At 45.0% G+C, this 13,057-nt stretch overlaps 1 protein-coding gene across 1 annotated transcript in view; it reads right to left on the reverse strand.

Annotated features, from left to right (window-relative positions):
• The window catches only part of LOC122811966 (V-type proton ATPase 116 kDa subunit a3-like), a gene marked incomplete in the record, with an annotated part of 518,494 nt that overhangs the window by 107,180 nt on the left and 398,257 nt on the right, over positions 1–13,057 (reverse strand). The window contains 1 exon segment of the mRNA XM_044084165.1: positions 11,584–11,694. Within this exon segment, the coding sequence (XP_043940100.1) occupies positions 11,584–11,694 (111 nt within the window).

Below are 13,057 nucleotides of genomic sequence, written 5' to 3' on the forward strand. Positions count from 1 at the left end.
AAAAGGAATATGAAAAAGGAAGTGGCCTTAGAGAGCCACAAGGAGATGGTTTGCTTACAAACAGCCAAACCCAATTTCATGGAATGGAAAGAAAGAAAAGGATTTCATGATAGCTTTTGCCTTGTCCAGGTAATACCTGAGCTGTCTATGTAAATACAAGGTGGGAGGAATCTTCCCACTAGCATTATGTGATGAGGGGAAAAATTAAGGAAGATGAATTACTTGATTCAAAGAGAAATCACTGATCATCTTGGGAGTATAAAAGCATTAGTATGAAGACAGACCCTATCATTATGGAAAAACAAAAAAGGGGCAATTACAAAGAGTGCCTGAAGTTCAGAGACTCAGCAGAAGAAAGAGCCACCAACAGTACAGTCTGCCAAGTACAGTGCAGCAAGGAAGAGGAAACTGCAGGCTCAAAGGGAAACCAAGTTAATTTTGCCAGAAGAAAACTAAGGTTGCAAGGAGGAGGAACAGGCCTTCATGGGGGTCTAATATGAAGGAAGTCTTTCAAAAATTGTTTGATTTCAAAACAAGGAATAAAGGGAGGATTCAAAGACAGACAAGCAGAAATGGCTGAAAAATGAGCTTTAACAGATGCATATGCCAGTCCTGAATTAAGCAACTCTCACAAACAGAGAAGACCATATGAATACCCACAGAAAAGTGGTCCAGGTCATGCTTGAGACACCAAACTGAAAAAGTCTTCCATTTAGTCACACAGGATTTTCTAGTAGTGGGTTTTCTGATCTCCTGCAAAACTAAAGCACTCCCTCAGAAAATTGGTGTCTAAAAGGAATCAAAACCCTATTGCCCGAAGTGTCAACCAAAGATTGGGCAAGTGAGGGTGAATGAGTGATCCTTTGCCCTGTGTGAGAAGCTCCATCCTGTGCGGCAACTTGTGATGACTGTCCATGGCCAGATGAAACAGAGGGGGTAACCAGTGCTGTCTGGGCCAAAAGGGAGCCCCCAACAAGATTGCGAGCCTGACCCACATGATTTTGTGCAGGACTTTTGGTAGCAGAGAATGAGGGAGGATAGACGTACAGAAGCATCCCTTTCCAGGAAAATGAAGGTCATCCACTTTCCAAGCCAAAGGACTTTGCATTCTGGAACAGAACTGAGGAAGGTGTCCATTCAGTGGGTTAGCAAAAAGAACATCAGTGGAGTACTACTCAAGTAGATCTATGCCCACTAACACCTCCCTGTGAAACATCCATTCATAGGATCTGTCCTGGACTTGTTCAAAGTGTCTGCCACAAAATTCTGCTCTTAGGGGATGTAAACTGCCTGAAGAAACAACGGATGTCAGACTGCAAAATTCCAAGCCTGAATGTCCAGCCAGCAAGGAAGGTAAGACTGTGTCCCCATGTTTGTTGATGTATCACATGACTGTGGTATTGTCCATGAAAATCTTTAGAGGACGTGGACCCTAATGAGAGCTCTTATCTCCTTGACATTGATATGATCTGCTGGTTGTTGATGAGACTAACATTCCTGAACTTTGAGGTTGTTGGCAGAAGCTCCCCAACCTTGAACCGAATGCATCAGTGTACAGTTCCTGACTGGGAAGGGGAGAGCCTGAAAAGAAACCTGGATTCAGGTGTAATCTGGTGAATCCACCAGTGGAGCTCGAGATTGAGACAGGGGAAGAGAGAAACAGGAAAATTCAGAGGATGGCAGTGCTGAAACCAAATAATCTTGATATATCATTGATTTTTGTTTTTCATATAGAGTTTGGCAAAGGGAACCATGGGAAAATGGATGCCATGTACCCAAGAGCTCACAGAAATTCCTTGCAGGAAGGACTGGAAGAGGGAGAAGAGACTGAAATTAAGCAATCAATGGGAGGACTTTGGGGGTGGGGTAGAAGACAGACCATCATTGGTATTGTCTGAACCCTGCAGCCCAGAAACACTTGTTCCTGGGGGGGGGGGGGGTCAACACAGATATTTTAGGGTGAATTCCATACTGAGAAAAACAGTGAAGTGAAGATCCCAATGCAGGAGCTGGTGAGAGGGTGCCTGATTTAACAGGTCATCTAAATAAGGGAATATTTGAATTCCCTGAAGTCTGCAGAAGGCTACCACACTGGGCCAGACATTTAGTATAGACCCTCTGGGCTGTAGAAAGACCAAAAGGCAAAGCAGAAAACTGATAATGTTAGGAACAAACAGAGAAACAAAAACTTCCTGAAGACAGTGTGACTAGGAATGGGTCGGTAAGCATCATTCAAATCTAGGGACACCCGAAAAGCTTGAGAAAGCAACAGAAGAAATAGCATCTGAAGAGACAACATCCTGAAAGAAGGAACTTTTAGAAAAGTACTGATAAAGGAGATATCTAGAATGGGCCTCCAAGAGACCTCTTTCCTGGGAGCCAGAAACATCCTAGAATAAAAACTCCTGCCCTGCTGGGACTGGAGTGGGGGCAAGCTGGATGGTTCTCTGTATCAAAAGATCTTGAAGAAACAAAGGAAAATGAGGCAGCTGGCAAGGAGGAAGTTGTGGAAGGCCTGAGACTGGGGGAAGGGACTTCCAAACCATAAAATAACCATTTTGGATAATGGAAAGTACACAAAAGTCTGTGGTGATGTGTTGCCAGACAGGAAAAGACAGAGGAATCTGGCTGAGGGGTAGAAGTGGCTGAATATCAAATGGAAGCAGATTTGTCAGGGAAAGCAGGCTTTTGATCCTTAATACTCCGAGAAGACTTAACAGGAAAAAAACTCTTGGAAGCCAGTATATATCTAGAAGGCTGTCTAGATTGCATATTTTTAAAGGAAGGCTAAGATACAGATTTTCCCTGAAATTTAGGAACAGGGAAAAAAAATATTTGTTTCAGATCTCGCATAACTTTACCTTTATCGTGTAGGGTCCTAAAAAGGTCAGTAACCGCAGTGCCAAAAAAAGATTATGGATGACCAAAGGAGAATTCAGCAATTCATCCTTACTGTCCTCCGGAAGAGCCTGTAGGTTCAACTAAGAATGCCTTCTCATCACAGACCAAGATATAGCAGCCCTAGAGGAGGGGGATAAACACCAGAATAACTGCATTTAATGGAATGGCAAACAACCTGAGAAGCAGAACTCAAAAGGGAAATAGCAGAAATCTTTGCCTTAGGGTCAGGCATACCAGTCAGAATGCTTCTAAGATTAGACAGAGCAGACACACACAGCCATATGGATCTGGTAGTTAATGATCCTGACAGCTAAGGTAGCAGAAGTGTACACTTGTGCCCCCATATCTTTTCAAAGGGTAAAAGCTTACAGAAGGACATAAACAGTTCATCAATAACAGAAATAACAGCTCGATTAGAGAAAAGACTTGTATGCAAAAACTTTTCATCTTCCAGAACTGTATAGAACCTGTCAGGCTTCTTAGGGGCAGGAGAATGCCAAAAGGCCCCTGAGAAACCAAAAAGAAAATGTTCAAAATGGCTTCTAAAACTGGAAGGACAACAGAAGGCCTAGAAGAATCTATCCACAAGAGGTCATATAGTTTTCACTTTTGAATGTCAGAAACCTTGACACAATCCCACTTAGTGCTCCATCATACAAACCACAGTATCCCTAAAGGACAATTCCTCCATAGGGACATCAGGAGAAAGAATCATCTTCTTCAGACTCCAGGGCAAGACGAGAGTGGATTTGAGAACAGTACAGTAGTGACTCTTCACCAGAATCTAAACCCACCTCTTCTTCAGAGCAATCAGATTCCAAAGTACATTTGGAAGGTGTGGAAGACCAGGGAACACCAGGAACTGATAACCCTTGAGGGGGCTTTAGAGCCATAAGAGTAATGAAAAGCCCCACAGTAAAATCCTGTTATTCCTTGTGTGGATCCTTAGCCATCGGTGGGTGACATGCCTGGTCTTCTGTTTCTTTTTTAAAGATACATCAGCTTTAAAAAAATCTAAGAGCTTGAGACCCCTGCATAGATTCAATGATGGTATCAGGCACTCTTCCCTAACAAGTATTTGTAGAAATGCCTAGGCCATTCTGATACAATTAGCCATGGTTCTCTCTCTCTTTCTCCACATCTGCAGCAGACATAGGTACAGCCCTGGAAGACATGCAGGTAGGAAGCCCCTGCTGGCCTTCAACTGGGACATAACAGAGGGAGCTGCCATAGGCATAAAATGGCTCTGTAGTTCTTCATCCAGTCCAGAGATGTTCAGAGGAGGCTGGACAGCCATAGAGTTGCTGTGTGTCTTTATGGCTTTTAAGTGGCAGCTGAACATCAAGGCAGGCTGATTCAGATGCAATGGAACTGAGAGCCAATGTTTTTTAGATGCTTCTTCTCCAAGTAAATGGATAGGGATAGCAGATGACTGCAGAGAGCCTTGGGGACAAATGCCTGAGAGATCTCTTGTGTGTAGCACTCACACAAAAAAAAAACAAGAAGCTATGTACTTCACCATAACATTCGATGTATGTAGTCCATCTCATCTCACATTCTTACCCATGGGTTCGGAGCCGAACCTTGGCTCTGACTTGGCCATACTTTAGCTCAAAGTCTTTCAATTGGCTGGGCTAAGAGGTATCCCATGCTGCCCTGCTCCCTTTCCCCAGATCTTGTTTGCTGCAAACTCAATCACTCCCCTTCATCCACATGACACAAAAGAAGGAAAAACATTCCAATAATAAAAGGAGTAGTGAAACCAGAACTAACCTTTAGGCCCTCCAGGATGAGGGATGGGGGGGGGGGTAAGTAAGAATGTGAGGCGAGATGGACTACATACATCTAACGTTATGGTCAGTACATAACTTCTTGATGTTATGTAGTCCAATCTTGCCTACATTCTTACCCGTGGGACAGCGTCCCCAGCACCTGAACCCTGGGAGGCTCAGTGGAAAACACTCTTGAGCACTGTGGAACCAAAGGAAGATCTGCCTTTGGATACCAAATCCAATTTGTAGTGAGTAACAAAGGTGTGAGGAGATGCCCATGTAGCTGCAGCACAAATATCATCCATAGACATCCTGGCCTGAAATGCTGTAGAGGTAGACATAGATCGGGTAGAGTGAGCCTTCACTCTAAATGGTAAATCCTTACCACCGGAGGCATAAATGAAGGAAATACAACTAGAGATCCATCTAGGCAAAGTCAGACCCAATTTTGTTTTCTGAAAATGAGACAAACAGTTGGTCTGATTTTCTAAGATCCTTCGTTCTATGTAAATAAAAACGCAACTGCCTGTGAACATCCAACTGGTGAAATTTGAATTCTGCCCTATTAGAGAACTCTGGAAAAAATACGGGCAGTTCAATGGATTGGTTGAGATTACTAACAAAGCCACTTTTGGCATAAAGGAAGGGCTTGGTTTGGTCTGAGGGAAACCCTGTCCCTGTGAAAAATCAAGTAAGGCGGTCTGATTTTCAAGGCTTGGAGCTCTGAGACATGTCTGGCTGAAGTGATGGCTACCAAAAGATAGTTTTCCAAGTCAAATATTTCATGTCACAAGTAGCTGCAGGCTCAAAGGGGGAAGTGGTGAAGCACTGTAGCACAAAATTTAGATACCAAGGCATTACCAGTTCAAAGACTGGAGGACGAAGCAGCACAGTGCCCTTCAAAAATGTCTTACAAAGTCTAAGTGCCATTAAACTGGGTTCATTGGCAATGTGAAAGGTGGAAATAGCCGTCAACTGGACCTTTATGGTTGCGGCTGCTGACCCCTGATTGAAAAGCATGGAAAGAAATTCCAGAACTGAAGAGATCGGAGCTGTATAAGGATCAATTTGCCTTGCATGAGCCCATATGGAGAATCTTTTCCATTTACTGGAATAAATCTTCCTGGTCGAAGGCTTATGGGAAGAAGATAGAATATGAACCACTTCTGGAGAAAAATGATGAAGCCTGATTAGTAATGGAAGTAGAGTAGCCAGGCTGTCAACTGGAGGGTTTGAAGAGAGGTATGGAACTGCCCTGGCATACGAGTCAGTAGATCTGGCTGTGGGTCCAGAATCCAGGGTGCGTCCATGAGATAGGGATGGAGAAAGGGGAAACAAATTTGACGAGGCCAGTGTGGAGCAATCAGAATCATTTTGCTTCCCAAGGATTGCGCTTCCTGAATAACCTTTGTCAGCAGAGGAACAGGAGGGAAGGCATACAGTAGATCGGGGAGGGCCAATCGTGGACCAGAGCGTCCCTGGGTGACTCCCCATGAGGGCGTATAAGGGTGAAGTAGCTGCTGCACTTGGTATTGAGGGGACTGGTAAATAGGTCGCAGCAAGGCTGACCCCATCTGCGGAAAATCTGCTCCGCAACCTGACTGTTCAGAGACCACTTGTGAGGCATAAGAATAGCTCTGCTCAACCTGTCGGCGATCACGTTGGACTTCCCCGGAATGTGCGTTGCTACAAGAAAACGTTGGGAAGACACTGCCCACTGCCACACTCGCATGGCCTCACTGCAAAGGAGATACAATCTGGTTCCTCCTGGTTTGTTCAGATACCATACCACCGACATATTGTCCGAGTGGATTGCAATGGTCCAGAGAGGAAGAAAGCTCTGAAGTGCCTGCAACGCTAGTAGCACTGCTCTCATCTCCAAGATATTGATATGCAGAGGTATCTCATATTCTTGCCACATGCCTTGGACTGTCCTGCTGAGATAATGTCCCCCCCCAATCTGGGAGGCATCCATGGTCACTGTGGCAACAGGAGGGGATGGAACAAAGGGTTTCCCCGCATTGAGGTTGCTGGTGTGAAGCCACCAGCGTAGGTCCTACTTGCACCTGTCTATGATCATTATGAGATGAGAAAGCAGCATATTTTGTAGAGACCACTGTGCGAAGAGCATCCACTGAAGGAGCCTCATGTGTAGCCTCACAAGAGGAACCAGCATAATTGTTGAGGCCATCATCCCTAACAATTTCAGAACCGTTCTTGCCTTCACTTTCTTTAAAGGGAGCAACACGTTTACCTGTTGTTGCAAACCTTGAATCCTTTATTTAGGTAAAAACGCCCTCATGAGCACGGTGTCTAACTTGGCGCCTATAAAGGTGACATGCTGTGAGGGTGGCAAGGCAGACTTTTCCCAGTTTAGAGTGACACCCAGTTGTTGACAGACTGATTGTGGCATCTCTGGTCTGTAGTAGTAGATGCCTGGTGGTGGCAGAGAGGAGCCAGTCGTCCGGGTACGGAAACACTTGGAATCCCTGATGTCTCAAGTGAGCTGTCACCACTGCCATACATTTGGTGAACACCCTGGGAGCTGTGGTGAGACCAAAGGGCAGGGCTCAAAATTGAAAATGACTGGCTCCCAGCTGGAAGCGTAGGTGACTTCTGGATGTCTTGTCAATTTTTATATGGTAGTAAGCATCCTTGAGGTCGATGGAGCACATCCACACTTCTTTTCCCAACAATGGGAGAATAGATTGCAATGTGACCATTCGGAACTTGGACTTCTTTACATGGAGATTCAAGCGGCTGAGATCCAAGATGGGTCTCAGGTCCGCTGTTTTTTTCGGCACCAAAAAGTCCCTAATCCGATCTGGTCTGAGGGGACATGCTGGATGGCTCCTTTTTCTAGCAGCTTTTGAATTTCTGAAGCTGCGGAATCCCTATTGATTGGGTGGAACATCTGGGATTCTTTTGATCGGCAGGGGGGGGGGGGGATGGAATGTGATATCCTCCGGAAATGATTTTTAATACCCACTGGTCCTGAGTGATGTGCTGCCAGGTTTCTGGGTATAGTGAGATGTGACCCTCGACTGGCTCTGGAGACACGCAGCCGGGCCTCCCATCAGCAGCACTAGTAGGGAGGACCACGAAAGGAGTCACGGTCTCTCTGGTTATGCAGGTCTCCTCTGCCTCTAGGGTGACATCTACCTGAGTTACCACCCCCTCCCCTGCCTCTGGAGGGGGATTCAGTTTGTGCATCAGGGAAACATCTCTGTGATTTCTTGAACCACATTTTCCCACCCTTCTGGCTCTTGGGATAAGATCCAGAAGGCATGGAAAAACAGACTCCTGGCAGACAAGAGTTTTACCCTCCTGCTTACACCTAGTGAGAGTGTCTTTCACCTTGGTTCTGAACAAGGAGGAACCATCAAAAGGGGCATTGGTGAATGTAGACTTAAAGGCCTCCGCAAAATTACAGAGGCGCATCCAGGAGTGTCTCTCCTGAGAGAGACTCCGGAACTCGCTGCCCTACTCGCTCCTTCGGCTGCGTAGGAGATCAGCCTCATGGAGGAATTAGCTATAGAATTTAGGGTAGACATCTGAGCATTGACTTTCTGAGCCACTGCATCAGAAATGTTACCTTGCAGAGTATCTCCAAGCTCTTTCAGATAATCTCTTTGGAGCCATGTAAAATGTGATAAGTAATTCAGCGACTGCAGAATAAAAGCCACTGAAGAAAACATATGCTTCCCATACCGGTCCATGGTCCTAGACTCCTTGTTAGGGGGATGGACGGTAGATGAAGTCTCAGCCAGTTCTTTCTTGATGGCAGCTGCCACCACCATGACATCTACTGGGGATGCCTTTCGTTAGAAAGTCTTTGTCAGCAGGGGCAGACAGAAATTTGTTGGGTCTCCTGGGGACTGGTTCCACAGTGTCAGGGGTTTCCCACACCCTACGACAAACCAGATCCAGGAGTTCAAAGGGTGGAGAGACCCAAGAGGTGGAAGACTGAGCCCCAAAGACCTTCAGGAACAATGACTCCTCTTCAGAGGGGGGTTTTGAGTGCCAGTTGCCTCTGTTTCAAGATCTCTAGGATATCAGAAAAGGAGATATCCTCAGAGGGCGACTTGGTGGACCCCTCTGATTCGAGGTCAGTGTCTGACATGAGAGACTCTTCCTGGGAGTCTATGTGCTTCCTCTCACACATTCTTTTTCTGGGTGGCTCCTCAGGCACAAACTCTGGTGAGCCTTCAGAAAATAGGGGACCACTCATGGGTGTCTCCTGAGGGCTTGGGTCCCTGTTGTCCAAAGATAGAGGGCAATCAGAAAATGTTACCGGAGCTGGAGGGGGAAGAGTTTCAGAACTGTATGATGTGGCTGAGGATCTGGCCAGCATGCTCCGCATGACATCGAAAGCTGGTCCCCCCAGCTCCGAAGATTGACTAATCGTGGAATCCCTCGGAACAGAGGGGACAAGGTCCAAAGAAGAAGCAAAAGTACTGAGTGGGAGGCTGGGATCCAAAGAGCATCCAGAGGCCTCCCCTTTGGGTCTGACTGAGGAACCATGAGTCCTGGACCCCATGGACGGAGCCGATGGGGTCAGAGCTGAGATCAGAGCGGACAAGCCGGGATGGGCTATCGGAGTCAACCTAGAAGCATCATACGGCACCGATCATTCTGGCTCCGAAGGCTGGGATTTGCTCGGAGGATCTATCAACGATGGATGGGTGAAGGGCTCTGGAGCTGACTGGGCTGGAGCCAAAAGTGATTTAGCCAGCACCGGTGATTGGTGCAGTCTCTGCACCACTCTATCCACACCCACATCAGAGAGTGTCCTGGAGGACCTAGAGGACAAGGTAGGAGATCTAGACCTCCTCTCAGGAGACCTGCAAGGAGGAGAGACCGGTCTAAAAACTGGAGACTGGCTCCAAGCTAGCATCTCCGTCACTGGCTCCAAAAGGCTGGGAGTCGATGTAGGTCCTGTAGCTTCAGAAACTTCCTTCAGCACCGAAGACAGTGGAGCCGAGGATGCCACTTTAGATTTGGTAACTTTCTCTGGGTGCACAGATAGTACAGATGGAGCCGGAGATCTTTTTTTGCTTTAGATGTTTTAGATGCTTTGGCGGGAGAGGACTTAGCACTAGAAGACCTCTCCTAATCTGTCTCAAAGGAGGGTTTCAGTAGTCCCTTCAGTATCAGCTTGTTCTTCCATTCTTGAAGAACACGAGGGCTGAACGCATGACAAAAGGCACAAGACTCCTGGAGGTGTATAGCCCCCAAGCAATAAACGCATACAGAGTGCCCATCGATAATAGACATCTTGTACCCACATTTGCTACACTTCTTGAAGCCCGAAGGCTTATGTTCTTTTGTATCTTTAGACATAGTAGGCAGGATACTAAATACAACACCACAGACTGACTAGCAAAAAGCACGGGAACTATAACTAAACAACTACAGACAACACACCAGGACCTCCAACTCAAACGGTCCTGAAGGACAAACCACAATAGAAAGGATTAGGTCCTCTAACATAAACGGTCCTAGCCCGGAGGGGATAGGTACCTAAACACAAGACAATCACAGAAGGGAAAAAGACAACCAAGGGAGGACTAGCTCCTCTAACTGAAATGGGCCTAGCTCGTAGGGCGATAGCTGATGGGATACCAGTAAAGTAGAATGTTACAGCTCGAGGAGTGTCAAACAAAAAAAAATATTTTAACTTCAATTGGGACCGATTGAACCGAAAATCAGGAAATTAACCGCTTTTGCTTTTAGCTTTAAAATTTTGATTGTTTAAATAAACATTTTTTTTTTGTTTTGATGCATTTTCCTGTTTTTGCCAACCTACTACTTTGTACCCACATCCTTACATACCAGTAAAGTAGACAAGAAACCAGAAGGAGCACAATCTGCTTAAACAACCAGAACACACATGCACACACAGCTATGAAAATAGCTTTTGGAGCAAAATTTTAGTCAATTAAAACAAAAAAGTTATACTTAGCCACAACCAAGAGCGAGATGACATCTGAGCTTTGCGAGTGGCAAACGAGATCAGGGAAAGGGAGCAGGGCAGCATGGGATACCTCTTAGCCCAGCCAATTGAAAGACTTTGAGCTAGAGTATGGCCGAGTCAGAGCAGAGTTTCGGCTCCGAACCCACAGGTAAGAATGTAGGTGAGATTGGAGTACATAACATCAACTGGTTTCTATCTTTATCAGGAATCTGTCTCCCATACTCATTTTCCTTTCTTGGATGACATGTAAAAAGAAAAAAAAAAAAATGGAAGGAGGAGATCTCAACATGGCACTTCCTTTAGCAGGCTTGGTAGCTCAACCAACATGGTGAATGCCTTGCAGACCAAATTCAAGGTAGCATTCCGACTGCTGGCAAAGACGTTCTGAGGGTTAGGAGCTCACACATCACATGATTACCTTACTCCTTGAAGGTAGGACATATGTCAGACATGCAGCACCTGGAATATATAAAGGCTTTGGTATGCTGGCCAGACATTTGGCTATCCTCAGCAGAATATCCCATTTATACAGAATACTGCAACACTGATAAGGAAGGACATCTATATAATGCATCTCTGTTCTTTTGGGAGCAAGATATCTTAGGACAGAAAATTACAAAGCTTAAAACAGACATCTGCAAACATAACACAGACAATAACATTTTTAAGCATTTTAAGTAGTGTGGAAGGCAGTAGTAGTGTTTGTTGTATTCCGCAAGCCTGACTCGAAGTACATTCTGTAAAACTCTTAGGATTTCTAGTATTGCAATGTGTGTAAAATGGGTCTGTGCCCAATACGACCCATTTTTGGGAAGGACTCGACATTGCTACAGAGCCACATTAATAAGATGAAAATCTGATACAGTCATTATGTTATATTTCTCTAAACAAGTCCTTCTCCCAAATATGAATATAATTAAGCTGAATACTTACATGGACACGGCGCTGGAACCTGTGTCGGAAAAGTAGATAAAGGGGTTTACCCAATAAAAGAAAAGGTACACAGACCAAAGCCAGGATAACCAATATCTTCTGAACAGTGTACTAGAAGACAAAAAGGGTGGGGGCAAAGAAGTTAACAAAAGAAGCATTAGCTTAAAAAGGTTGACATCTTGCATGCAATTATGAAAGGGTTGTAAATGGAACACAGCTTTCATTTCCAAACCTTTCCTCAATCAGCATATCTGTCCTTGAACATGCTACTTTTCTTTCATTTATGTGCATGTCCTTAACCTGGTCTTCACTTACGCACTGCAGTGTCACATCAGAAAGCAATTAATGTTGACTTGTTCACTGGAGCTTAAGGGTTGTCTGTGACCCCTAGAGCTGGCCGATCCATAATCTTATGCATATTTCTACTTGCTCTCATTACTACTCTTCTGGTTTTAGCTTCCTCCATTCTGTTCTTGCTCATCTGTCCCTGTATTTTGCTAAATCTGTCAATACTCAAGTCTTACTGCAGTTCTACTCACACTACACATCACCATTATAACTGCAGCATGAGCAGTGAATGAGAGTCAATCTTCTATAGCAGCACACAGCAAACTACTACTGCTCTTTCTTCTTGCATTACCAGAACTCACCTCAAGTTGGCACTGCTCTTCCTTGCTGCCCATTCAAGATGCTTTAGTAACATTTCTGTTACTTAGATTTCTTTGTCTGCATCTTTGCTTTTGGTTCTTATACTATAGCTATCCCTTGACCAAACAACATTTATCTGTCCTGTGGTTTTCTCAGCCTTCCCATTTCTCTGTTCTGTGTCACTACAGCCAGCACTCAGTCTGCTCCTGTAATCTTTTTATAACACAACACACCACACCACTGTCAAAGCCCTATCCCTATACTCTGTCTCCTACAGACTGCTGACAGGCTACCTATGCCTTGTTCACAAAGTATCCTCCATTTCCACTCTGATGGACCTGTTGCATACCCGCAAAACAAATAGCACCAGAATTACCAGATCTAGGGACCTAAACCAGGTCTGTACCATAAATAGGACATGTGGGAGAGACAGGTATGCATTTCAGAGAATACTACTTCTCTGGAACAGGCTTCCCATCCATGTGAAGCAGAGTTCTTTCTTAACCCAATCCAAGCATTCCTCGGACCAGTGGATGGGGAATTGGAAATTTATTCCTGATCTGGCACCTATGTCTCTGTTGGAAGCAGCCTGCAAATGCTTGACCACCCACGCCTAAGGCTATATGTAGCATTTAAAATCACCTTAGGATATCAAAACTTGTCAGACATACTTGGGAAGCCTATATAACCACAAAAAACAAAAACAACCAAACCACTGGCAAGAACCACTCAAAAAATAAATTAAAAACAAGCTTTATTAACTGACGCCTTGGCAAAAGCCTTCAAGGAGTACTAAAAACATTGCACAAAAGGCTAAATAAATAAA

Source organism: Protopterus annectens, chromosome 9.part0 (assembly GCF_019279795.1).
Source record: "Protopterus annectens isolate FY-2018-M chromosome 9.part0, PAN1.0, whole genome shotgun sequence".
Lineage (NCBI taxonomy): Eukaryota > Metazoa > Chordata > Ceratodontiformes > Protopteridae > Protopterus > Protopterus annectens.